Source organism: Oenanthe melanoleuca, chromosome 19 (genome assembly GCF_029582105.1).
Source record: "Oenanthe melanoleuca isolate GR-GAL-2019-014 chromosome 19, OMel1.0, whole genome shotgun sequence".
Taxonomy (NCBI): domain Eukaryota; kingdom Metazoa; phylum Chordata; class Aves; order Passeriformes; family Muscicapidae; genus Oenanthe; species Oenanthe melanoleuca.
Genome location: NC_079352.1, coordinates 573361 through 599595, shown reverse-complemented (window position 1 = coordinate 599595; position 26235 = coordinate 573361). Strand labels below are relative to the sequence as shown.

The 26235-nt window shown below is 44.8% G+C and overlaps 1 protein-coding gene across 8 annotated transcripts; it reads right to left on the bottom strand.

Moving 5' to 3' along the window:
• LYRM9 (LYR motif containing 9) lies at nt 1-25800 on the bottom strand. 8 transcript variants are annotated; one of them, XM_056506753.1, is made up of 6 exons: nt 18943-24191; nt 15366-15438; nt 3944-4070; nt 3206-3298; nt 2155-2203; nt 1-78 (listed from the first exon to the last, which is right to left on the bottom strand). In XM_056506753.1, exons 2-5 carry the CDS (start codon nt 15368-15370, stop codon nt 2186-2188), a joined length of 243 nt encoding a protein of 80 aa, XP_056362728.1. In that variant the 5' UTR covers nt 15371-15438; nt 18943-24191; the 3' UTR covers nt 1-78; nt 2155-2185. The 8 variants fall into 8 exon arrangements, with proteins under 8 accessions (XP_056362728.1, XP_056362722.1, XP_056362729.1 ...); XM_056506747.1 differs by lacking the exon at nt 1-78 and adding an exon at nt 25699-25717 and having other exon boundaries at nt 2054-2203; nt 18943-19025; XM_056506754.1 differs by lacking the exon at nt 1-78 and adding an exon at nt 25110-25716 and having other exon boundaries at nt 2054-2203; nt 18943-19025.
• Between the last annotated feature and the right edge of the window lie 435 nt (nt 25801-26235).

The following is a 26235-nucleotide window of genomic DNA, read 5'->3' as shown; positions in this document are numbered from 1 at the left end:
AGCTGGCACCTCAGACATCTGGAGCTGCAGACATGCCATGGCTGTACCTTCCAGCTCCATGGTCCTTTCCCTCTTGAACTAGCCATAAATTAAATAACAGGCATGTAAGAATGATTTAAACACATGCAATTATCCTATTTTTTTAACTGAACAAAATATTAATGCTCACACTACCAAAAGACAATTAAAGCCATAGAGGGGTGGGATCACTCCACATTGAAAGTTCAGGAAACTGCCATGCTTCCATACACTGTTAATCCCACTAAGTCTTAGAGTTTTTAATCACTACTGCAGTGATACAAAATTCAGTGCATCTCCATGCTACAGACCACACACACAGAACAGACCTGGGGAACAGCACAGGTCCCCTGTTTGCTGTGTTTGCAGCACAGAGAGCTTCTATCAAAAATGCTTGAGTTTTTTTTATTAGTGTTCAGGATCATACTGGATATGCCTTGTCAACTGCCAAGGTTGAAGATTTCTGTGCTCGACCCTGCATCAAATTATTTTGAAAGTTTAAACCAGAATGGCTGCAATTAAAAAAAATTTCTTCCTACCTAGGAAGAAAGACAAAGTGGCTGCCCTCACATGGTGAAAAACCTACTCTGTTGAGAAAGTCTATTACCTTGCTGCTTTATCTGAAGTTAAGCAGAAGGCTGTTTCCAGCATAACACTGAGTATCGTCTGGTATAGAAAAGGACTTGAGGAGAAGTAAGTGGGGTAGAGAGACAAGATGAGAACAGCATTAAGGAATAGGTAAAATAAATAATGGTTAAGGGTGCATAAGGGTGATGTGAAAGACATGGAAATAGAGAGGAACAATGATGGGGATAGCAGAGGAGGTATAACAGAGAGCAGGAATTCCAGGAGAGGAGGGTCAGCAGAGAAAAGGAAGGTTTTTGATCCAATACTTTATGAACTCCAGTGTCAGCTCCATTCCTGCCCCAGTCGTGCCCAACTCCGCTCGCCCGCGGCGAGCGCGGAGCTCAGCGCTGTGCTGGCCCGGCACCGCCACCTGCAGGCCGCCCGCCGCAACTGCAGCCGGGCGGGCAGGGAGGGAGCTCCCCGGGAACCCACCGGCACTGGCACCGGCACCGGCACTGGCACCGCACGGCAGGAGCCGCGGGCCGGGCCCGGCTCTGCTCCCCGGGAAACCACCGGCACTGGCACCGGCACTGGCACCGGCACCGCACGGCGGGACCCGCGGGCCGGGCCCGGCTCTTCTCCCCGGGAACCCACCGGCACTGGCACCGGCACTGGCACCGGCACCGCACGGCAGGAGCCGCGGGCTGGACCCGGCTCTGCTCCCCGGGAACCCACCGGCACTGGCACCGGCACTGGCACCGGCACCGCACGGCGGGAGCCGCGGGCCGGGCCCGGCTCTTCTCCCCGGGAACCCACCGGCACTGGCACCGGCACTGGCACCGGCACCGCACGGCGGGAGCCGCGGGCCGGGCCCGGCTCTGCTCCCCGGGAAACATCGGCACCGGCACTGGCACCGCACGGCAGGAGCCGCGGGCTGGACCCGGCTCTGCTCCCCGGGAACCCACCGGCACTGGCACCGCACGGCGGGACCCGCGGGCCAGGCCCGGCTCTGCTCCCCGGGAAACCACCGGCACCGGCACCGCAGGGCGGGCTGCCCAAAACACACCGACTGCCCGCTGCAGGCATATTGGTTATGCGCTGCAGAGCGCTGTGAAGCCTCTGAGCTGCAGAGCGTGGCACAGGCAGTGCCTGCGCCGTCCGGGGCACAGACCTGGCTGAACGGGACTGGGACAGCACACACCCTCCCAGCAGAGGCTGGCGAGAGCCAGCAGCGTGCCTGCCCAACCAGTGTCACACACACTGAGGGTGAAACGCTCAGTCCCCAAAGAACCTGCACAACAAAGGTTAGCACACACTGCTAGGGCAGATCCAGGCCTAACGGTATAATGGAATAAGTTACTCAAATGTTAGGCAAGCTTGGGCTTTAACTTAGAAGTTTGTGATTACATAAAGCAATTTACAAAATTAAATAGCTTCAGAAATATAATTTAGCTTCATGACACCCCAGTGAAATATAAATTATTGTATTTATATTATCCAAGAGAAACCTTCAGGCAATAATTCGAATATTGTATTGGGCTTGACAGCAAGTCCTCTAAGGGTGTTTACCAAAGTCCTTCTTGGCTTCATCCTTCCTCTTCTACTTCTGGTTTTTATACTGAAAAAGAAAAAATAAAAGGTTTTTTTGTGGGAAAGAGCACATAACTAAGTAAAAGTTCATACCAACAACAAGGATTTACAATTCTTCATGATCCACATAAATTTATGTCCATTTTCTTTAAGTTAGATTGAAATTTGGTAGGCTTTGCCTTTGCAGTATAAAACAATAAATCAGGCACAGTTATTGACTAGATTCTACCTGTTGGAATTTGGTTACTGCTAAAATATAATCTGTGACTAATCTGTGCTTGCTCCTGTAACAATTCTCATTTGGATTTCATGGACTGGCAGAGAGAAGGACTTAACAGTCACTTAGTAAATTAAATCACAGATATTTAGAGAGCAAGTTGAACTTTTGACTTGTTTCATTATACACCATGTTAAGGTCTCACACTCCCCAGCCGGACTGAAATCCCAGGAAGCACAGGTCACTCACTCTCAGCTGTCTAATGGAAACCATCCTCCTTCTTCCATGTGACAAACCAGTCTGCCAGCACAGGGCCAGACCCACTGGGTGACAGCTGTGCACCCACAGCTTTGCCCCTGTGTGGTCTGTCCCTGATCTCTGCAGCCATGGGCAAGGTCTGAGGAAAAGCAACAGTAGTTCTGGAACTTCATGTAAATTGTCTGAGGATAGATTCTGTCAGGAAAGCAGATGATGCATAGGAAGGTGTGGCTTGCAAAATGCTGTATTTAATTTTTTTCTCCTATAATAGAGTGATACTAGCCACCACTACTGATATTAATATAATTCTTAATGGAGACTTACAAAGAGACCAACCTAAATTGTTACTCATTCTGAAAAAAAACCAACATTAGTTTATAATAAGAGAATTTTTAAACAATAAATGTCAATCACAGATCCCTCCTAGCTGGGTATTTCCTTTCACGCAGACACTTCAACATCCAGGACAACAATTTGCTATTCAGAACTTGCTTTCCAATGTTTTCTTCTTTGTTCTGAACTGAAACCAAAATGCAGAAAATCCAAGGCACTTACTTTATTCATCACCCAGTCAGCATCTTCAATGGCTCTTTTAATGATCTGCTGGATTCGCTCAGGATCGTCTTCATCAGCATGGACTTTGAAACTCTGCAACATTCCAAGTGTCACTGACTTGTCAATACAACAGTTGTCAAAATAGTGCTTAAATCTCAGAAAAATATTCGTTGCAAATAAACTGCTGGTCTAAAAAGGTAAAACTACAAATTATAACATCCTTATAGAAACATAACAAATCTGGTCATATAGAATTTCATGTTAAGCATTCTACTCCTTTCATACATCAACAACAAAAAACCCAGAGAATTTCAACTCAGAACAATTGAAATAGTCTGGTATGTTAAAACTAGAAAGACACAGGACATCAGGTATGATCAAAGGCATGAAATTACTTCCATATGAAGTATGGAATATGAACAGTCAGACGAGATTTACCCAGATGGGGGATATATAAATGACTGACAAGGAACCAGTAGGTTTCACCATAAAAGATGTGTTTACAGAGTAAGTAATGACTGTTCACTGTCTTGACTAACACAAGAATTAGAGATGAAAGCCTAGAAAAATAGCCTTCAGATTCAAAGCAAATAAAAAAAAATGGTCCTTCACACACTCCCACTATAACCCTTCAAATCCTAAGGTGTCGAGCTTGCAGGAGGGCAGTTTTAAAGGAGCCAGGAGTGATGCCGGCTCACAGAGCAGCAGAAGAGCCCCCAAGGCCCGGGCGTGCCTGACCTGTCTGATGGCGTGTCTGTAGTGCTGCTGCACGGGGCCCGGGGGCAGGCGGCGGCAGCAGCGCAGCAGGTACCGGTACAGCTGCAGCGAGCTGCGCACCAGCTCCGCCTGCGGCAGCGGCATGGGGCTGCAACGAGAGAGCAGAGCATACAGTGAGAACAAACCGCAGAGGAACAGCACCCAGTGAGAATAAACCACAGAGAAACAGCACCCAGTGAAACAGCACCCAGTGAGAATATACCACAGAGAAACAGCACCCAGTGAGAATAAACCACAGTGAAACAGCACCCAGTGAGAATATACCACAGAGGAACAGCACCCAGTGAGAATAAACCACAGTGAAACAGCACCCAGTGAGAATAAACCACAGTAAAACAGCACCCAGTGAGAATAAACCACAGAGAAACAGCACCCAGTGAGAATAAACCACACAGAGAATATACCACAGTGAAACAGCACCCAGTGAGAGCAAACCACAGAGAAACAGCACCCAGTGAGAATAAACCACAGTAAAACAGCACCCAGTGAGAATAAACCACAGAGAAACAGCACCCAGTGAGAATAAACCACAGTGAAACAGCACCCAGTGAGAATATACCACAGTGAAACAGCACCCAGTGAGAGCAAACCACAGAGAAACAGCACCCAGTGAGAATAAACCACAGTAACAGAGGAACAGCACCCAGTGAGAATAAACCACAGTGAAACAGCACCCAGTGAGAATAAACCACAGTAAAACAGCACCCAGTGAGAATAAACCACAGTGAAACAGCACCCAGTGAGAATAAACCACAGTAAAACAGCACCCAGTGAGAATAAACCACAGTGAAACAGCACCCAGTGAGAATATACCACAGAGGAACCTACCCAGTGAGAATAAACCACAGTGAAACAGCACCCAGTGAGAGCAAACCACAGTGGAACAGCACCCAGTGAGAATAAACCACAGAGGAACAGGACACAGAATATACCACAGAGGAACAGCACCCAGTGAGAATAAACCACAGAGGAACAGCACCCAGTGAGAATATACCACAGAGGAACAGCACCCAGTGAGAATGAAGCCCAGCACTGCCAGTGCTACCGACAGCACAGAAATAAAAGCGCAGGGTAACAGCACACGAGGAGAACACAGCCGGCAGACTGAGCAGCACAAGCTGCAGAAAGCCCAACATGAAATGAATGAGAACTCCTGAGTTTAGGGACAGACAGGTTGGCTGCGTTTGCTCAAGGAGTGAAACACAAAGTGTGACCTCAGTCCAGAGGATCACTCTGTGATGGGAGCAGCCACGTGTGCCAGTGTTTTACAGACAGATTGCCAGAGAAACTTTCGGTATGTACCCAAACCTGTACCACAGCCCACAGCCAGGCTCCTACTTGCTAAGCCAGGATCCCTCACGTCCTTCAAACTTCCCTTGAACATCCCTAGGAGTTCATCCACATGGTAGCTTTTTAGAATGAAGATGCTCCTAATGGCTACAAATGGTGCTGGAATTTAACAAGATTTCCTATTTTGTCATGAATTTCAAGGCTTCAGCTGTAAACAACATGGATAAATATAGGAGAAGACAGGAAAAAACATTGCCAGGTTTGAAATTTTACATGTATTGGTAACAGCAACAGGAAAAGAACAAATCTACCAAGTTTCACTTCCATAACTATATTTACATGTCGTAACAGTAAGTCCATCCAAGTCCTATAAAGTGCTAATCAAAGACTGTAAATGTCTTGTCATTTAACAGATGGTTGCCATCTGTAGAGAACTAAATTAACATTTGCAAAAAAGCACTTTTACATCATTACTCTTAAGAATAAAGATAATAAATAAGCAAATGAATAATGAAGTAGGTGCATGCTATTGTTTTAGCACCCATTATGATACCTACTCATTATTTGGAACAGTTTTTTCCTTTTTCTTAAGTAATTTAAGTCCTTTAGCCAAATGTATTTCGGAGTACACCATGACAGCTATTACATGCTGGGCTGTATATTTCCACAGACTAGATCTTGTTGCAGTGGGGAAAATCTCCTCTCTGTGCACCTATAAATGCCCATCATAATGGGATCAAAATACTCCAGGCTTCAACACGTTCATCTCTTGTTCCATTTTTTTTTCCCCTGTAAAGTATCCTTTTCTCTTTGCAATGAAACCTATGCTGGGCATCAGCTCCATGCATTTTTGGTTTGGATTCATTTCACTTTGGCATTCAAGTATGGGAGGTGATTACATGCCCAACAGTCAGATGAGAGATCCCTGCATTCCCCTTCCAGCAGCAGAAAGAAAAGCAGCTCAAAAATGTGACTCATAACATATAGACTGAATTATTCCCTGCCCTTCTCTCCATGAGAGAGAGAAGTTTTTATCATCCAATAAAGAAAACTGGAATATGTAGTTGGATTCAAGTTGATCTGAACCCAAATTTAACTTTACATGCAAGTTTTTTGGGCTATATCCTTGCCTGGTAAGAATTTGTATAATTCCACTGACCCTAAGAACCTCACCCTGCATTTCACATATTCCCACTAAATACAGTGAAACATCCCAAAATTCAATACAGATCCCAAAATACCCTTTGGGACCAGAGCCAAGTTGTGAAGTTGTTTCTAGGCTTTGATGTGTAAACCCATCATATGTCACCGTGCTCTAATTAAACCTAAGTGGTGCAATAGATTTCCTGTCACAAATGCAAAGATCCCTCATGTGCTGGGATTGTTCAGGACAGCTTGCTCCAGCACACAGAAAAGCAGCTCTGGGAGAGAGGAAGGAACCAGTCATGGAAACATATGGATATGGAAAGATGAAGCTGATCAATGGAACTGAAAATGTTTCTCTATAGATAATTAGGAATTTTCCACTGCAGTAATTTTTCATAGGAAAGTGTTGAGCTGTTGAATTCAAGTTGTGTGACAAAATACATTTGCACTGATGATTTTTTTTGGGGAAAAAAAATCCTTTGCCTTTTCATAAATACTGGACTGTCTAAATGATTTGAAGAAGGAAATTTTCACTCCATCTATTATCAAACTTAAACTCCTTCTATGAGACTCTCATATTAAAATTAAAAAAACAAACCACCTGAGTTCTGACAGATTCACAGCTCTAAAAATGCTACAAATGCTGTCATATGGGCAAGTTTCACAGGGAAGTTTATCAGCAAAGATCTATGTTTTTCTTAGGATGTAACTTCACCCAGTGGAAACTTCCCTAGAAATCTACCACAGCACATGGAAAACTTGATGCCTATTTTGGTAAAGGAGCTGTTTAATAAGAAATCATCTCATGACCTGTCCCTTGTTAAATTCTAGGATTCTGGTGCCCTGTACAAGCACGCCTCAACAGGTGCTAGATCCTGCCAACAGGGAATGCTGCACTCTGCACTTGTGCACCCCAGTGCACTGGAGAATCTGCACAGCCTCTGCTGTGATTTGCCCCTTCCTCAGCACAAAAAGGACAATGAAGCACAGTATGAATCTGCACTGTTGCCTTTTGTTCTAAAAACATCTCCCCTCGAATCCCACAAACATTACTAGTTTTATCTGCCACGCAAAAACCCTTGACCTCACAAAATCTGGCTATAATCCTGACTAATAATGTAAATCTCCCTCTGATAACTTAAACATCATGCACAGTACAACAAACAAACTATCTACACCAAGAACTGTTGAGTCAGAAATAAAATAATCTGCTAATTGTGCTTTTCTGGAATGGATGACTGTATAATGTCCTAATCAGAAGGCTGAAATCACATTTGCATTTAGATAAAGCCCCGTTCACAAAGAGACAAGTATAAAAGGAGACACTGAGACTATTGTGGCATTTCTCTGCATTGCATAATCATTTACATTCCCGATAATGATATTCAGATAGTGAAGCAAAGGCTGACCAAAGCCAATTAATCTTCACTCTGCATTAGCAGGTTTGACAATTGACCCCGTGCACAGCAGAACCCTGATGAAGCTGAGATGACACTATGCCACTGCTCAGTTTACTTTTTTTCCCTGCCATTGTGGGTGTTTTTCAGGCAAATCCCCACAGTTCCAACAGTTATGATCCCAATCCCTCCAAACTAGTTAAACAGCCACCAAAGCTGGGCTCCAGAGACCAGAAGTGCTAATTAAAGGACTGCAAGAGTTACCTGAGCTGTTGCTGTTTACAGGTTGGCTCCTCCTGCCCGCTCTGCCCCCTCTCTCCCCACTATACAGGCTAGACATGTGTTCTACTACTTTGAAGTATTACACCCTCAGAAGTCTTAACTGAGGAATTTATGATTCCCCCTCCTCGTCAAACCTCATGATCTCAGGAAAAATAAGAATGCCAAAATAAGAAAGGAATTGGAAGCCTTTTGGAACCTCTTTAACCACAGAACATCTTAGCTCATGTTGTGACATCAGTCCAGGAAGGCACCAAGGGAATGCTGCTCCCCAGAAGGTTCTGACTCCTGGGGCACATCCATCCTCCCTCCCAGGTCTCCCAGACTGAGCCTGTGAGTCCGGCCCGAGTGCCTGCAGCAGGGGCAGGACTCCCTGCCCTGGCACACAGCTGCCCATGTCACTGTCACACGCAGTGCCCAGCGGGGCAGGGGAGCGCCGGGCACGGCCAGGGCAGCGGCAGGGGCTCTGCTGCCGCAGGCAAAGCAGCCAGCTTTTGTCTGTCTGTCTGTCCGTGCCTGCCCCCAGCCCCAGCTGCCCGCAGCCCAGCCCTGCTGTGTGGCTGAGCACGGACAATGCCGCAGTCACTTCCAGCAGCCACATCTCGCTGGCTCGCGCTGAGCTCCGCGGCTTTGATGTGATCGCTTCTGACGAGCCGGGGCCGGGCATTGTTGGGGTTTTGTCCTTTCCAAACACGAGCTGCAAAGTCCCATTGCAGGAGTGATGCTAGCCGGGCCTGCCCTGCCCACTTCCATTTCTGCTCCTCTCCCCTTTATGCTTTGATTGATGCATGAGGCAGAAGCAGTGTCAGGTGACTGTGCAGAACCATTTGGGAGCACAGCCATGCAGTACAAAATTTGCTTTACACAGTATTTGTAGAGAACATGAAGGATTAAGAACTGGTAAATGACAGATCCTGAAGATCTTTGTTGACAAGGACTCCCCCCTGCTTGGACACCCTTCATGCAGTTCTAAAGCATCAGGATCAGGCCTAATGCTATTCAACAATGTCACCAGTTTGCAAATAAAAAACATAATCAATTATAAATATAACATAAATACAAAGTATGGAACTGAAATTGATAAAACTTGAGAATGACAAAGAGTGCTAGAGCTGGGCATAATGACCATTTGCATAAATTAACCAAAGCCACAGGGCAGAAGTCTTGCCTTACACCCTGGTTTGGTATCACACAGCAGAGACATGCAATACTGCAAATAAAACACTCAGGCTTTTGCAATCCTACACCAGTGAGGAAACATTCTGCCCATGCTGAGGCCAGATTACCTTGTTCTGTATAATTGATAAGCATGATGAGACTAATTAGAGTAATATTCTTGGGTGCATGCTCACTAGTGAGGACAGGAACCTCCCTGGTTTAGATGCAATTCAAACTTCTCCACTTTTTTCTCCTCAAAATGATTCTCCTGGCTTAAAGGAAATTCTGAAAGGCACAGTCATCTCAAAAGAACTTTTTCTTCCCAGCTCTGAATTGCTCAGTTCAACTGCTGTTAAAATTAATTTTGTTCTTAGCGGCCAAATCTGTGAGTATTTACCTTTGGGATCATGCCTGAATAGGAATTGAGTTATCAACTTTAAACCAAAACTGCCTGTTCATTCCTTCCTTTCTTGTAAATATTGTATTTTGAAATGGTCCAGTGCTTAGTTCCAGTTCAGCAACTGTGATTCTCTCCCACTACTTTATGTCAGTTAGTGCAACAACTTTCTGGCTGAGCTTGTATCACCTCCTAAAACATCCAACCGGGCACCAAATAAGCTGCCACAAGTGCTATTGACAGACAGATACCCAGCTGGCAGCATGAGGCAGGGAAGTGCCTTTGAAGGGCAAAAGCACGCTGTCTGATTAATGACCAATTAACTCTATGGGCTGTGGCTCAGACAAGCATGGGAAGAAGTCAGTCTTACATAAGGTTTTGTACTGGTTTCTACTGTTCAGGAAGGACTGAAATTGGTTAAAGTTTATTTTACCATTATTCTTTAACACATGCTCGCTTTGCTCATGCAATCCAACTTTATAATTTTTTTTTTTTTTTTTTTTTTTTTAATCAAGAGGGTAAAACAAGGAGCTGTCAGTGCAGAAAGAGCTCTGCTTAGGAAAGTACAAGAGTTGACAAACCCATAAAGGTGGAGAGTTAGAATTTAAAACAGCAAAAGAAGTCACTGTTATCCACACTTCTGACTAAAATTTAATTTGAAAATATTTGGCCTGGATGGTGACGACTGGGCTTGTGCCCTGCCCTGGGATCTACCCCTCATCCTGGAGTTGTCCTTCTCTACACACATTATCCTTCACAGCAGTGTCAGGAACAACTTCATGTCTATCATTCCAAATCCACACCTGCTGAAATTCAGCATCTGCCAATCCTTCAGTCTCAATCACAGCAATAATCTGAGCCAAGCCCGTCCCTGGCATAAACCCTGTCTGCGGTAGAATTAGACCACGGATGAATTGGACCCACATGTCCTGAGCACTGTTTCTAAGCAGCAGTATTGCAGGACATGTAAGTCTGGGTGCCTTTAGCCTCTTAGGGGGATTGGCCCAGCTCACTAATCAGGGATTGTTTCCATACCAACAGCTAATCAGGGGCAGATCCCACCATGTCTTCGGGACAATGCTGAACTCTTAAAGCCATAGCTCAGGTTTTCCCCAAAACTTCACTGTCACTCTCCAAGGTGTAGTCTAGCAGAAAGAAAATCTAAGAAAAAGAAAGGTGTGGGCAGCAAGCAGCTCTTGCAAATCCAGACATCCCCCAGAACGCCACAGGACATTTGTTCTGGGCTCCCTCTTAACTGATTACACACAACACACCAACTCTGTTGAGTAACTAAACTAACTCAGAGCTCTGGCAGAGATGAAGGGGGGTGAGAGAAACTCTTTTCCCCTTGCATTTATCAATACTCATCTGAGTGAATGAGCATGGAGGACAAACAAATCTGAGCAGCAAAAGCACTTGATGGAAATGGAGCTGCCTTAGGCTCAGCCATGACTCTGGTATGTTTACATTTGGTGAAACTGCAGGAAAAGGGCGATAAAAGCTTTGGTTCAATTGAAGTCCTGGTGGTAACCTCCAGTGCTAATAATTAACTCAATTATGCTGAATTAATTTGATATAATTATTGGTGATAAAGCAAAGACAGCAACCGAGAGAAACTTTGAAGGACAGGAAGAACAGAAGTCTTAACAATACCAAATACCCTATAAATAGCATCTTTTTTTCCCCCAAACTGAGTCAAAGACACAAAATGAGTTCATTACAGTCATCTGGCTTCACTCAACCCTCCAAATTACCCCTGTACCCAGACAAATAGCTGTGAAATCCAGCAAGTGCACTAGAATTACAGCAGGCCCTGACGAATTTGACACAGCACTCAGCACAAGTGTCTGTCCCCATCCAATTATCTAAACAATGAAGATTTAATAATACATTTAAGAGATCCACAATGCTTCTCCTTTAACTGAAGATGTTAATTAAGAACACTTTTCTGTTGTACTGTTGTCAGTTGGGTGGTTTTTTTGAGGAACAATCTGGAGGATGCTGCTTATGGAGTCTTTTCATTTGATCTGCAGTTTTTATCTAGTATTTCAGACTTACTCAGTTCAAAACAAACAAACCCCAGCTCTAAAAACCAAACATGTATCTTTTTCCTCCCCCGTTTAATATTTCTGTGATTTGCTTTGAAAAAGTATTACAAAAATGCCTTCCTTGCTATGAAAATACACACATTTTACTGAGGGTTTTTTAATGCTTTTGTGTTTAAAAAGCAATGTCAGAGGAGGCAAAAATCAGATGTGGTCAAGTCTTGGGAAGTGGGTTAAATGACAATGAAATCCAAGGAATTCTATGCAAATTAATGCTGGAATTAGCAGCAGAATATCTCTGGGCTGTGCCCTGCTGCCTCAGCCTGGAGGAAGCAGCCCAGGTGTGCTGCAGGTCAGACAGGGGCAGGACCCAGCCCCAGGGCTGCCCCAGCCCTGCTGGCTGCAGGGTGTGCTGCCCCTGGGCAGCCCAGCACAGACCCCCCCACGCTGCACAGGGGCTGAAAGCCCCAGGGGAACCTTGCCTTGCCTTCCTCTCCAGCACTGTGTGCGTGGATTTAGACCCACGTTGTGAGGAATTTAACAATTGGCAGCATCACTGTATTTAATGTTTTACAGCCCTGCAGGACTGTGACACCCAGCCATGGAGACCTGGGTGCCTTTGCTCTCTGGCTCCAGCCTGAAGTGCTGCCTGACTTAGGCCTGTCACAATGCTGTAAATACAGAGGTTTCTAAGCTTCTACTGCATTTTTTTTATCCTTGGTGACAAGAATAAAAATATTACCTCTATCATCACCAATTGCTTCTGAGAAGAGATTCCAACTGCTTAGATGTAAGAAATTAATAGTATTTTTCCAATTTGCTAAGTAGGTGCAGCTCACACACCCCCAGATCACTTCCCTCCTGAGTTCTGCTCGTTCTCAAACACAGCTGATCTTTTAGAACTCTGTTTAATTGCCACCAGGCTCTGATCAGACTCATCAGTTCAAAGCAAGCTCCATTACATCCATAATTTATGCATTTGATTTCAACAGATCATTTTGTGCCCAATACTGAGGGGGCAAAAAGTGCTTTCCATGGGGAAGCTGCTAATGTTTTCTAAAGAACAAGTTTTAAAAAATATTATTGTATTAGAGACACAACATTTTAAAGTGGTGTGAGGCATTGTTCAAACTCCTACATTTATCTGAACAACCACTGAAATTTTGTCTATGCCTATTTCCCACAATCTCTTTCGTTTAGAGAGCTGAGTTGTGGCTGCTTGGGGAGAGATCCTCGGGGAAAGGGCAGGCACAGGCTGGAGGGAAGCACAGCTCCCTCCCTCAGCCAGCACAGGAACGAGGTGTGGGCTCATACAGCCCAAAGGCAGCTCCTGCCCATCTGACACACCAGGGTGTCTGTGCAAGTGAGGAGCTCAGCAGCCCCTCCCTGCCAGCACCCACCTCCCCCAGAGCTCCCTCTGCCCACCCCACCCCAGCCCTGCTCTGCCGTCACTGCCTTCATTTTCCCTTTCATGGATTTTTGCTTGAAAAAGCATCACTGCCTCGATTGTCTATTTTCAGCCTATATTTAAGAAAACCCTTTGGTTCCATTTGTAGCCACATCCTGTCTCAGCCTCCCCCTCTTTTTGTTCCTAAATATAAGGCTGATGCAATTTGATGTGACATGACAAAATAGCACATTTGCATTGGCAGAAACTTTCTCTCAGCAGCAGTAATTAAAGGGAATAGATGAGACACTGCTGAAATTGGTGTTTATTTAGCCTGGAAATAAAAGGTTTCAAGATGTCTTGAGAGGGATGTTCAAGTGTGTCACGACCATGAAACTCATCAATGAGTGCCACCTTCTACAGGCTTCCTTTCTGACAAAGAAATGGTCACTCAAACAATGTCACTGACTTAAAGAGAGGAAAAAAAGAAATCAGAGTTCTGTACACCATATTGCTAACCACTGAAAATTATTTAATGTGTTTCTTGGGATTATAAATAGTACCAGGAACACTTGTGGTTCCACGTAAGTCAAGGGCAGTCAGTCTCTAACTTTAGAGCACAGGCTCTCTCAACATGAGAAGAAAACCAAGATCTCATTGACCACAGTAAGAATTAGGCACTTAAATATCTGAATTTTTGATCTGAGATGCAACAGCAGAGGACAGGACTCACCTTCACCTACAACACAGACTATTATTAATTGTCAAAGACAGAAACCCAGAAACAGCAGACTGAATCCTGTAAGTTCAGCAGGATTCATACTATAGATTAAAACTCATGTACAAAACTCATGAAATAATTTACTGTGCCCAGTTTTGCTGAACAGATGCACAGCAAATACCTGACAGGGTCAGGTAATGTCAGCTTCCTGTACTCTGTTCCATTATTGATGACAGCAGTAGAATGCAGTGGTGGAAGAAGAGCAATACTTAGAAGTTGTGGGGGTTTTCTTGATATTAAGAAGGTAAATTTACTCAATCCATATGAAGAATTCAGGGAAAGGTCTGGTGGCTGTTCCATAGGCCACAGGATTTAGCAGACATAATATGGTTTCAAATGAAACTTCCTGCACAGGAGCATCCTCCCTCTCCTTGTGCCCACAAGGCTATTCTTTCAAACCCATCTGTGATCAGCTCCAAACCGGCAGCCCACGTTTTGAGCAGGCTCGTTTCCATCCTAACACAGATGGCACCAAGAACAGGGCAGGCCAGAAAAAAATCAGTTTGCATATTATGCTTCAGTTTTTTGGGTCAGATTACCATTCAAAGCCATCAAAATGGCAACCCATATGTGATGTGTCTGCCATCGGAACTGAAGTGATACACCACCAAAATCTTAACGGGCTTGGTTAGACAGCATTGGATTAACCACTGACTAAACTCTTATACTTTGAAGTAAAGACATTTTACTTCCCAACATTTTTTTTTTACTTTGACAGATCAGTGAAATTGCTTTGGTGAGTCAATAAGGAAAAGACATTTTGCCATCCTCATCCCTGAACAACTGCATCGGCACGGCTCTCTTGGCAGAAGGGAGCTCAGCTTCTATCCAAACATTCGCTTCCCCAGTGAGCCAGGTGCAGATGTTGGCTGTGTCATCTGTTCCAAGTTCTTTGTTCTACAAGCCAGAAAATTGTTCCCACAGCTTTGGGGAGAAAATGGGGATCTGAAGAGCTCTTTGCATGCTTTAATTGGTGGAAGAGTATCAGATGTTTTAAAGACACTCTTGCAGAAATAAGAAATGTGTCATTCCCCTCACTTGTGGCAGCTGACCAGCAGAGAGCCGTGTCCTATAGACTCCAAAGGAAGGCTGCAACAAGGTCAAAGCCATGGCTGCTGTTCCCAGCCTACCACACACCCTCTGCCTTCCTGCAGGGCCAGCTACAGCCCATTCCCTGCTCTAGGGGGGCATTAGCCCACATGTCCAAAGGCTCTGCTGCCTCAGGGACAGGTTTAAATTGGGAAGGCCTCTCTGGGAGAAGTCTATTGAATAGTAAAAGATATTGAAATACCCCACTATGTTATCATGGCACCTGGAGCTCAACAACTGCCATGCTGACTGACAGCCAGGGCCACTGCTCTGTGTCACTGCCAATAGGTGCATTCTTCATTCACATGTTTTTTCAGCCCTCTAACCTCTCTACATGATATTTTGCTCAGTGCTGATACCTCAGGTGCATATTCTCAACCAGATACAATACACACAACAAAAAAATTCACTTACAGCATCCAGAGTAGAGGAACTTTAATTATCTTCACAGATTAGGCCTGTCCAAGTCCAAAAGTAAGCAAGAGACCTGCAGAGAAGAATCAATTTTCATTATCTGTATCTCCTCAACTCACTACTTGAAGTGCCATTAATAAAGAAGTGCTGAGAAGCCCAACCACAGCTCAATTTATCCCTATGGGAGCTTTCACTTTTGTCTGACCAGTTACATCAGAAATGGATGCATGGCTTCGACATGAACAGGCAGCTGCTTTCAGTCATCTACTCTGGAAACCTTGAAAAAATACACCCTACAAAAAGATTTAAGGAGAGAAAAATTCTGACTGAGGAGAATTGACCCTTCAATATTTCCTGATAAGAGTTGCTGGAGATAAGAAAGCATTTACCTCCTTTAAAGAGCCAGTTTCTCACACTCAGAACTCTGTACCATGACATAATAATTACTTTACAGTATTCTGTATACAAAAAACTGCTTTGGACCCAAGTGACAACAGACTGCACACAAGAAACTGCTTTTTCCTGAATACACAATTATACAGTGAGTAAAGCAAAGCAACTCATTCTCTAAAGCCAACACTAATTTGTTTATTTAGAACCTATCCTAAATTTGTTGAAGTCAAGCAAACAGATTTCTCTGGCTATCCAAAGACATCTGGATCAGGTTTTAACTCAGATCCTGTCACAGACACTTTCAAAAACTACTTGAAACAAAAGTCCTGAAAGATAACAACGACACAAACTCTGAACTGATCTGCTTTGCCTCCCTTTGAAAGACTTGAGTCTTTGAAATATCTAAGGCAAAACTCTCAAGCACATTTACAAACACATGGATCAAAGATAGCTGCTGCCACAGATGAATTTTTTTTCCCCAAGTATTTAATAGTAGCACAGCTTGGTGAGATATGATGATTGACAGCAGCCTGGGATATTCAAGTTTTGGTATCTAATGTCAGCACTTTTATCTGCCCTCTGAAGGCCATATCAAGATGCTCACAGGCAGACTTACTGTAATAAGTGATGTGAAACACGAACCCAGAAGAACAGATTCAACCTTAAAAGCTCATCCTGAGTCCACTGACACTTTCTAGCCCTGGTACAAGAACTAAACACCAAAAGCTGCGTTATTTTCATCCATCACCTAAATTTTCCTTTCTGAGAGCAGAGGACCACTGATAAACACCTCGCATTAGCATTGTTAATTAGCACTTAGCAGATCCACGTGCAGTTAGCTATCTCACCGGGACATTCACCACACCCTGTCAGAAGTGCAGTCCTCTGTTAACTCACAGCCAATGCAATACCCAGAGAGCAACACCATTAACTTCTCCTTAGGCTGATATTCAAACCAGCAGTTGCTTCTATAATTCACTTAGCAGAGCATCAGGCACTTGGGCTCAGAAAGCTTTCCAAACCTACTCCAAATGCACCCAGCTGAGCTTTGGAACACAAGAAAACAGTATCAGTTGCTCTGTTTCATTGTTCAGTGACAAAGAGTGCTTAAGGTGTAACTTGAATTTCCACTTTGGAAGTGGAAGGGTCTTTTAAAGAAAAGTTCATGTCAAACTTGAGGTTCCTTTGTTCTGCCAAACTGTACAAAGAGCACTGATGTAAATGTGAGTTACATTCCTGACACGGTTACTAACTGGTATAAATTAGTTAAAGCCAATAATCTCCAACTTGCTGCCCTATTTTTATCTACTAAAAGCCTAGTGCCTTCTCGTGATCCTCCACAAAGCTGACCTGCACTCAATCCCTTCCATGCCTCAGACTGGTGACAAGATTTCTGCACGTTCCTATGCCACCTCCAAACAGCTGCAGCCGGCAACAATGGCTGTGTGGTACTGCTGATTTTACTGTATAACTTTACAAACAAATACTAAAATACCAGTGTGCCCCTGAAACATGTTTAAGAAAAACAGGCTTACTTTCCATGCACAGACATCCTTCCAAGCAAAAGTTAGGAGCCCATGTTCACTCCTGTCCATGATGGAGCAACAATATTGCTGTTCAATTTCTTATTTCTCCTATACCATACGTGCTCACCATATCCAAAAGGAATACAGAAATGCCATCTGTAAAGTCTTTACACTTTAATAAAGTGACTGGTAATAATTTACTGAAGGTAAACAGGTATAAATCTGCTGCTCCTAACATGCTAAAACATTTATCCGTTTGTCTTTATGGAAATTTGTTTCAGTGGGCAAAGATCAAAGCCAGACACATTATTTTTCAGAGGTCTGCCAGCGTTTGTTTGTGGAATGATGAATCCCATTTATTGCATAATATCCCTGTCTCTGTATGCCACAACTCTGCTTCCCTTTCACTGCTGTGAGAACAGGACCAGGAGCAGAATCAACAGCCCTGCTCACACCTTTCTTCCCCAGCATGAACTGGTCAGCTTCTACTGGGAGAAACATTTCCATGACAATCTGACCAGACTTCTCCCTCATTTGTTTGCAATGAAAGAGTTAATATCTGTGACCCAAATATGGAGACCCATTTTAAACTTGCTGAAAATTGCTTTTTAATCCTAGCTCTCGAGGATTTCCTTTGAAACCATCTGCCATGCACGCTGGGTACTCTTTCCCTGTATATATGCAGGATTACTATAATATGGATTCTTTTGTGTAACTTAATACATTTCAGCATATTAAAAAATTAGTTGAAATTTCCATTCTTTTCTGATTTCAACTGCCATAAAAATTACTGTAGAAGTCAAAACCACTGACAAGTTCATGGCAAAGCCGACACCCATATTTATCTTATTTACTGCAGTGTTTACCTTGCAATTCTAATATTTAGTCAGTCTGACACTGACAGGGTTTAAGGAAGGGTTATGAGTTATTACTATAACTAAAGCACATGCTTCAAATCAAGTGGAAGAATTTTGTTGGATAGGAATAGATTTAATCATGTGCTTTACCATGCTTAAGTTTCCCATGCTTACTTTCATGACTGAAAGACACAACATCATCATGACTAGAGATCAGAAAATATTTCCCAATATTATTTCAAATCTATTGGCCAGCTTTTTCTATCTTCTTGCTATGAACTGTTATGCAATTGTATTTTTATAGTACATATACTGAAGAGAAAGAAAAATGTCACACTTGTAAATAAACTGAATTTTAAGATTGGCACATGCAACCATGTATATTTTAGTAAATATCCAAAAATTCAACCAAAGAAAGTATATTGCTTACTATCACAAAATCACAGCCAGAGTGATTGAAATACCAAACATTCAGCAAGCTAGATTTAGAATAAATTTATTGAATCAACCTATAAAGAAAAAAAATAAATCTAAATCCCAGCACAATAATTGAGCATCTTCAGAGTGAAATACGTTTAAAAAATGTGATTTCTCTGCAAATATTCTGAGAAGAGAAAATAAGGACAATTATTTGCATCGGTTTAACCACATAATGTGACACTGATATTTCAGGAGCCAGCCAGCTGACAGCCTGTGAACTTCTTTGTTGCACACAAACAGATCTCAGAGCACCAACCTGTGCCTGGGCTCCCTGAGCAGCCCTGGCTCCTTGCTCACATGATTCATTTCACAGCCACTCACCCCAGATCTAATCCAAGGGAGCAGCAATGCAGAATCCCCCTCCAGAGCAAAGGGAGGATCCCATTCCCTTTGGTGCCTCTTCCCTGGAAAATAACTGTGTTAGATGGGGTAAAAACATACAGGATAGATCTACACATGCAGATGTTGGAAGAATGTAGAGAAGAAAAAACAAGCAAATCATTTTGTTTCAGCAGTAACAGATGTTGAAGCATCATCCTGCAGACATGTTACTTTTAATACAATACTGCTCATAAAGTGAGGGGGGGAGGACAGAATCAATGCCCAATTACCCAGTTTTTTCAGGGTTTCCATTTTAATGAGCTTCCTGGATGATTCTGTCCTTTTCATTTTCCTCCTCTAATAATCCTATCAAATTAGTTTTGTCTAAAACATCAGTAAAAAGAAAACCAGCTGTCTAACAAAATCCTAAAATTGCTGGTAGCAGGTTCTTAAAAATGACACGTTATACATCATTTACTTCTGCATAAATGCAGAGCAATCCCCAAGATCCTACAGCACTGCTGGGATTAGACTGGAGTGCCTGAAAACAGCCTCATGTCCCCACACATCTGCTAATGGCAAATGGATAGAAACAGACCAGCAGTGCAATGGCATTTGCAGATAGATCAGGGCTGAAAAAACAACCAAATGCAGAATAAATAGATTAAAGCCACCTCTTTGTGGCTAAGGGAGGGATTAGGTGAAGCCTGGCCTGCATTCCAGCTGCAGACTAACCTGCTTTCCTGCCAGACTGCATCAGCCATTCACGTTATCAGCAGTGGCAGTGACCTCCCACCTGCCACCTGGCAGTGTGTTAAGAGCTGGTGACACCAGGGGTGGCACTGCTGCAGCCAGAGGGACAGAGCTCACATCCCCCAAACCCACCAGGCAGCACAAGCCCAAAGCAGCCCTGCATGCCCTCTGCAGTGAGGCAGTGCCCAGCCTCGTGGGCACGCACAAGCGAGAGCTCCAGTGACGGCACCCACGGCCTCTAACCAAAAAAAAGTAAAGACAAAGCTCCAACAGTCAAAACTGTTTACAGAGCAGCTTTCTTACAACTGGTCCCCCAATACCACAGGAATTAGTGATGCAGAACTAATTGATACAAATCTCCTGAGGGGAGAGTTGCTGCTGGTTATCTCGAGATGAGAAATTTAGTCCAGAAGGATAAATTGGACAGACAGCTGAAAAGCTTTAGTTCTCCTGGTAGGAAGGGAATTGATCTGGTAAAGAAAGCCCTTAAAGAGATATTATCATGTCAAAAAAACAGGACTAGGAAAAAAAATAATAGTCTTAAAATAACTGAGAAACTTCTGAAAACTCTGTGTTTGTATCAGTACAGCTAATTATTTCCACCTTCACACAAAAGATGAAAAACCGAAGATGTCAAAATTTTAACATTTCTCCTAGTTAAACTTACGTTATGAATATAATTATGAAACTGCTATAAAAAACCCTGTTCTTCAATTAGTGATTTCATTTTTGCATCTAGTATTTTTACTTATCAATTCCCCTTCCACCAAGTTGAAGAAAAATAGAAGTATTGAGATATTCACAGGCATGTAAAAGATTCTATTCATGATTCTGGCATGATTCTTGTATCAGACTTTTCTGGATTACTCTCTCCTGAGGCTGTCAGGGAATCAAACACCCCAAACTAGCTGAGGGTGGAAAAATCTCAGCAAAAGCTCCCAAGCTAACCAAATTCTCCATGTCCAACCAATGCCTGTTGTCCGTCTGACCACAGAGATGGAGCTTCCACCACTTGAACCAGTGATCCCAAAACTCCACGGAAGGTTTCCAAGGCTGCTGTTCCTCGGACAACAGTTTTGAATCAAGACAAGAACTGAAGTGCATGATGTGACTTGATGCTGAGTTCAGCCCATCCAGGCTGTGGCACACCCCACCTGCTGAGAATCTCTGCTCTGCACAGAGGCCACGGCCACCCTGATCCTCAGACAGGCCAGTTCAGAGCACCTCTACTCAGCCTGTGCCTTGGCATTACTTTCAGCTACAAGTTCACTCCAGAAACAGTGGATCATAGAGAACAAGGTCACTCAACAAGTGACATATTTAAACAAGCAGCAAACAGCAATGCAACTCTTGGAAAAAACATAAATGTACCATCACACAGAGATTAAAATCATGCAATGCTTTTTGCCTGGAGAGGAGGAAAATTAAGTAGCCTGCTTCTCTCCCCTCTCCAAAACCCATCATTTAGGGATGCTGCTCACACAAGGACAAGTGCCTTGTGGTGATGCTTTCAATTCTGCACCTTCTAGGGAAGATAACACACTGTGCAGCTATTTTAAGAACATCTCATTCACAAAGATCTCCAATTCTGTCTTCAGAGACAGAGATGATTTTCTTGCTGCTTCAACATCTTTACTGGCTTGACATTTGCTTCAGAGGGAATTCATTTGCTGTTCCAAGATCAGAATGGAGCAAGAGCAGCTGCCAGGAGAGGGATAAAAGGAAACACTGTCGACAAAGAGCAGTGGGGTCATTTCTGGTGCAAAGAAATATAGAACAGAGAGAACCACAGAAGTGACATTTCTCCAGAAAGCAGCAGGGGATGAATATGTCCCCTCTGCCTCCTGCAACTGGTATTTAGGAAAGGACTAAACAATCAGGCTTAAGTTTGTACATTACTAATTATTACAAACCAACTGTAAGCACCTGAGCATTCCCACTTAAAGTCAAGTTTATGCTTAAGTGCTGCAGTCAGCAAAGAACTCAGTAAATCCTTCAGAACTCTCTAAAGAAAACACATCTGGCTAGAAAGCTCAGTGTTTAGGTGTTGGCATTTTTGGGATGATTTCAAGCTGCAGTGCTAATCCTGACCATCAGATCTGTACATGCAGCACACTGGATGTCCCACCTCTGCAAGAGCCAGAGGGGGCTGACAGGCTAGGGAAGCAGCACAGGTGCCTGTAGATGTGATGTACAGCATCAGGGAGAAGCCATGGATGACACCATCTGCCACTCTCACCAGCTGTCCCCTCCTCATCCCAGGCACATCCTGCTGCCCTGCTGCAGGAAGTAGCACTCCATGGTTCAATTGCTGTCCAAGGCAGTGGACATTCCCACCCTGCCTGCTGGCCTGACCAACAACCTCACCAGAGGTCACCTGCTCACTTGGATTACTTGATTCTTTTCCCTCAAGCTTATTAAAACGTTGCCCTGAGCAGGGCAGGGATTTGTTCCTTATTCCACAAGACCAGCAGATCCTGCCCTCCTCCTAGATGAAGGAATACTGCCATCCTTTCAAAAGTCCAGATAGAAACCTTTATACACAACCAAAGCTAAATCAAAATATTTCTTCCCCTGCTCCTCTCTGCATTTTATTAATGGAGGAATTTATTATTTTCCAGTTTCCCAGAGAAAATATTTTAAAGACAAAAACTCTGGAAAATGATTCCTTGCAAAGAAAAGGGCTAACATACTCAAATGGCAATTTAAATCCCATTATATTTTGTGGTTTTGTCTATTCTGTTGTACATTAGGATCACAGTCTATTTGGAGCATGGTATTTATCTGACTAACCAAACCTGCTCAGATTCACAGGCATGAGCACCATGTTTCTGACACCTTAAGGGCTTCAGCATCAGGATTTATGAATTAAATATTCCCAGGGTGTTACAGAACACTGAAGACTGTATCTGCAGAGTGTTATATCAGGGTATGTGTGGGCTTGTCAAACACCCACATAATAAATTATCAATAGTGCAGCTCAGAGAACCCCTTTTGTGGATCAGAGACAAATCTGTGCATTTTATTATGCTTTGTTCTACTTAATGTTATTTTTCTCTGCATTAAAGGTTCACAAATGCCTAAATGCTGAAGGACATTCATACATAATACACAACCAAAAGACTTATTCTAATATTTTGAGTCCTTTTTTCATAGTTAGTTCATGTGGAACAAGGAAAAAAAGGTGACAAATCCTATCCAGAACTGGACTATTACATTTCATATTGTTTAAGATGATACAATCTTTTGTGTAGAATTTTAAGGTTAAAACACTGCTGAGGAGCATCAAAGAATCAGGACTAGGTGATTACAAAGTGTCTACCATACTTGCCTGTATGCAGAGCACTGTCAAAGAGATTATACCCCTGCAAAGCAAGCATCAAATCTGAGGGGAAAATTAACCTCTCAAGAGTCAGAAAAGACTAAACTTGAAGTTGTGGGTTTTCAGAAATGAACAAGTGTTTCTGATGCACAGTATTGGCTTCTATCTCTACTGAGAAAACAAAGGGTCCATTAGGTGAGCACTTTACAAATTCCATGTTTTCCTTACCACCCTTTGGTTTTTTCCTGACACATATTTCCGTATGAATGAACCAAATCTTGTCCTTCTTAACTTTCCCAGCATGAACAGCCTGAAAAGCAGTTGAACTGAGAGCTCTTAAGTTTCACAGTGTGACAGAGGCCAGGAACCCCAGTTGAAAGTGTTCAAGGAAGATACACTCGTTCGGGTGGGCCACCCACCTCTGGCACCTGCCAGAACTCCATATGGGCACCAAGATAATCACATCCCTCACCAGCCTTCACCCCACGGAGTGGGGCTGCTGCAGCTTCCAAGGGCAAACAAAACAATATGGCTGTAGCATGGAGTGCATCGAAAAGCAATGAAGTGGGTTCCAGATGGAAGCTGCTGGGTGTGGTTTGGAGTGGTGAAGGGCTGTCAGGAAAACAGGTGCCAGTGCCAGGACTGCAAACCCTGCACTTCTGCTCCTGCTGCTGAGAATCCACCAACATGACAGCATCCAACAACACTTTCAGGGTACTTCTAAAGCAAGACACTTATTTACCCAGTAAAGCACCTAACTGAACAAACATTTAAGGTGACACTGTGTGCTTGGACTTGAATAATGGCACAGAGACACTGACCTGCAAATACACCGAGAACCCAACTTCCCATACAAGGATTATTAGGCCACTGCTCCATTTTACTACTTGAAAAGGTTTTGCAGTAAGAGAGAAAAGGAAAAGTCCATAATGGAAATGTGTGAGAGTTTTAAAAGCCTTCCAAGTCCTACCAACACAGCCCTGTGCCCTTTTGTACCCACTTCATTCCTTCTCCCAAGCACCACACCTCTCCAAAGCCCCAGGGGAAGCAGAAACCAGGAGAACCCTTGGGCTGTGCCATATTCAGACCCAGCTTGTTATCAGCTCCAACAGAAACCTCAACCAGACGGCTACCAATGTAAGTTCTAAGTAAGTATTCTGTCTCTTCTTCCAATAGGTAATATAAAATGGCTGTAAACCAAAATTTGTTTGCTTGTTTTTTTTTTCCCTTAAGTGAAATCTGTGTTTTTAAAATGGTGACATGACAGCAAAACTCTGATATAATTCCAGACTGGACAATTAGTAATCGTATTTCCAAATGTAACAGGGATAGCTTTAACAAAGGAACCCACCTTCAGTCCTGCAGGACTTTTCTTGATTACACTCTCAAAGAGCAGGCAAAAATTACCCAAACCTCATTGTTATAAAGTATCCTCAAAGTATCAAACCCATTCTTGCAAATATTTTGCACTGAGGCTCCAGGAATCACAACAGGCTGTCACATTTACACTCCCTCTTCTTCCGGGCAGAGGAGCCTGATGCTGTCCAGTTTTCAGAGACAAACAGAAAGGACAGATGACAGGACTGCACCTTCAGGGACTTGCTGCTAACACCTCAGCACTGCAGGTGTCCTGTCACAGCTCTGCCGGGCTCTTTTCCTGCCCGAAAGGAGCAGGGGCAGCGAAGGAGAGGCTGCCAGCTCCGTCGCAGCACTGCAGGAGCAGATCCCCTGTCAGTCACTGACTGCCTCTGGAACTGCTCAGCTCAGTTACCTGAAGGAACCTCTTTATCCCCCTCACGGTAATTTAACTGCACCACCATGGGAAAGGCTCCTGGGAGAGTTTTTCTGAGGTAAAAAGTACCTGGGAAAAGCAACCTGAGAGAGTTTTTGTGAGTTAAAACTATTAATCAGATATGATTAATATTCACATGAGAAAATGGAAAGTGTTAAAACTATCAAGTTTTTAACCATCCCTGTGTTTTAGGGAACACTGACGCCTTACCCAAAGAGACTGCAGTTCCCAAGCATGTAGATTCATAGCGTGAGGGAACTAAAACAACCAAAAAATACCTCGGTGCTGGTTTACACGTACCTCGCCCTGAGCTTGCTCTGAGCACTGTGAAGGGAGCCTCGCAGAGACTGCCTCGGGCACGGGGCCACGGCCGTGCTGCTGGGAGCATCTACAGCCTCTCATTAGCGGATTATTCCCCTTTCCTGCCAAGGGGAGCTCACGCACGGTGTGACATGGTGCCACCACCTGCTGCCACAGCCCACGGGCCCCGCACTTCGCCGCTCTCCCGTTTTTAGAGACTGGAAAAGCAGGCCCCAAAACCCCGCAGACCCCCAGGCCCTTCGCGGGCAGCTCCCGTGGGCTCCCCGTGCTGCGGGACCGGCCCCGGCGGGACGGAGCGGGGTCGGCCCGCAGGCAGCGAGACCCGACGGCACCGTGACCTGATGGGAGCAGAGCGGGCACGGAGGGAGCCGCCGACGGGCAACGGGGCCGGGCAGTTTAAGGGGAAATGGACACGAGCAGGGACCGGGGGCACCGGGACCCGGCGCACCCCTCAGCCCGCCCTCAGTGCAGCCTGCACTCAGCGCAGCCCGCCCTCAGCGCAGCTCGCACTCCGCTTCCCGCCGCCCCCTCAGCGCCCACAGTGACCCCGCGCGCGCCGCGTCCTCACCTCACCCCGCCCCGGGCCGCTATTGGCCCCGTCTGCCGCCCGTCAGCAGATCCCCTCCGCCCATTGGCCGCTTGCCGCCCGTAGGCGGGCGCACCGCCCGCTTCCTCATCCGTCACGCGGCGCCGCGTCCCGTGATTTGTGGAGCGGCGGCTCCTTCACCGCCCACCGGCTCCGACCACCGGTGAGGAGAGCTGTCGGTCAGGCCGCCGCCCCGCCTCCCGGTGCCATTGGCCCAGTAACCTCTTTTCGGGCTTTCGTTTCTCTTCATTGGCTAATTGGATTGGATGGGCGGCTGCGATTGGGCAAAAAGCGGGTCCCGGGGGCGGGACTTGGCTCAGGAGCAGAGTCCATTGGCCGGCGGCCCGCTGTGAGTGGCAGGAAGGTGAAGGAGGCGGGGCCGCCCGGGGTGAGGGTTGTGTGAGGTGAGGGAATCTCGCGGGGTCTCGGCGGCTCCGGGCGCGGCGGCGCGCGGTGATTGGCCGGCGGGGTCACGGGGGCGGGGCCGCGCCGTGGGGGGGGCTCCGCACGGCCGCGCGC

Excerpts from the sequence above, each read along its gene's own strand:
- LYRM9 (XM_056506749.1), bottom strand. Across the intron at positions 3,299-3,943 it reads ACAGACACGCCATCAGACAG|AGTTTCAAAGTCCATGCTGA; the intron begins GTCAGGCACGCC and ends GGAATGTTGCAG.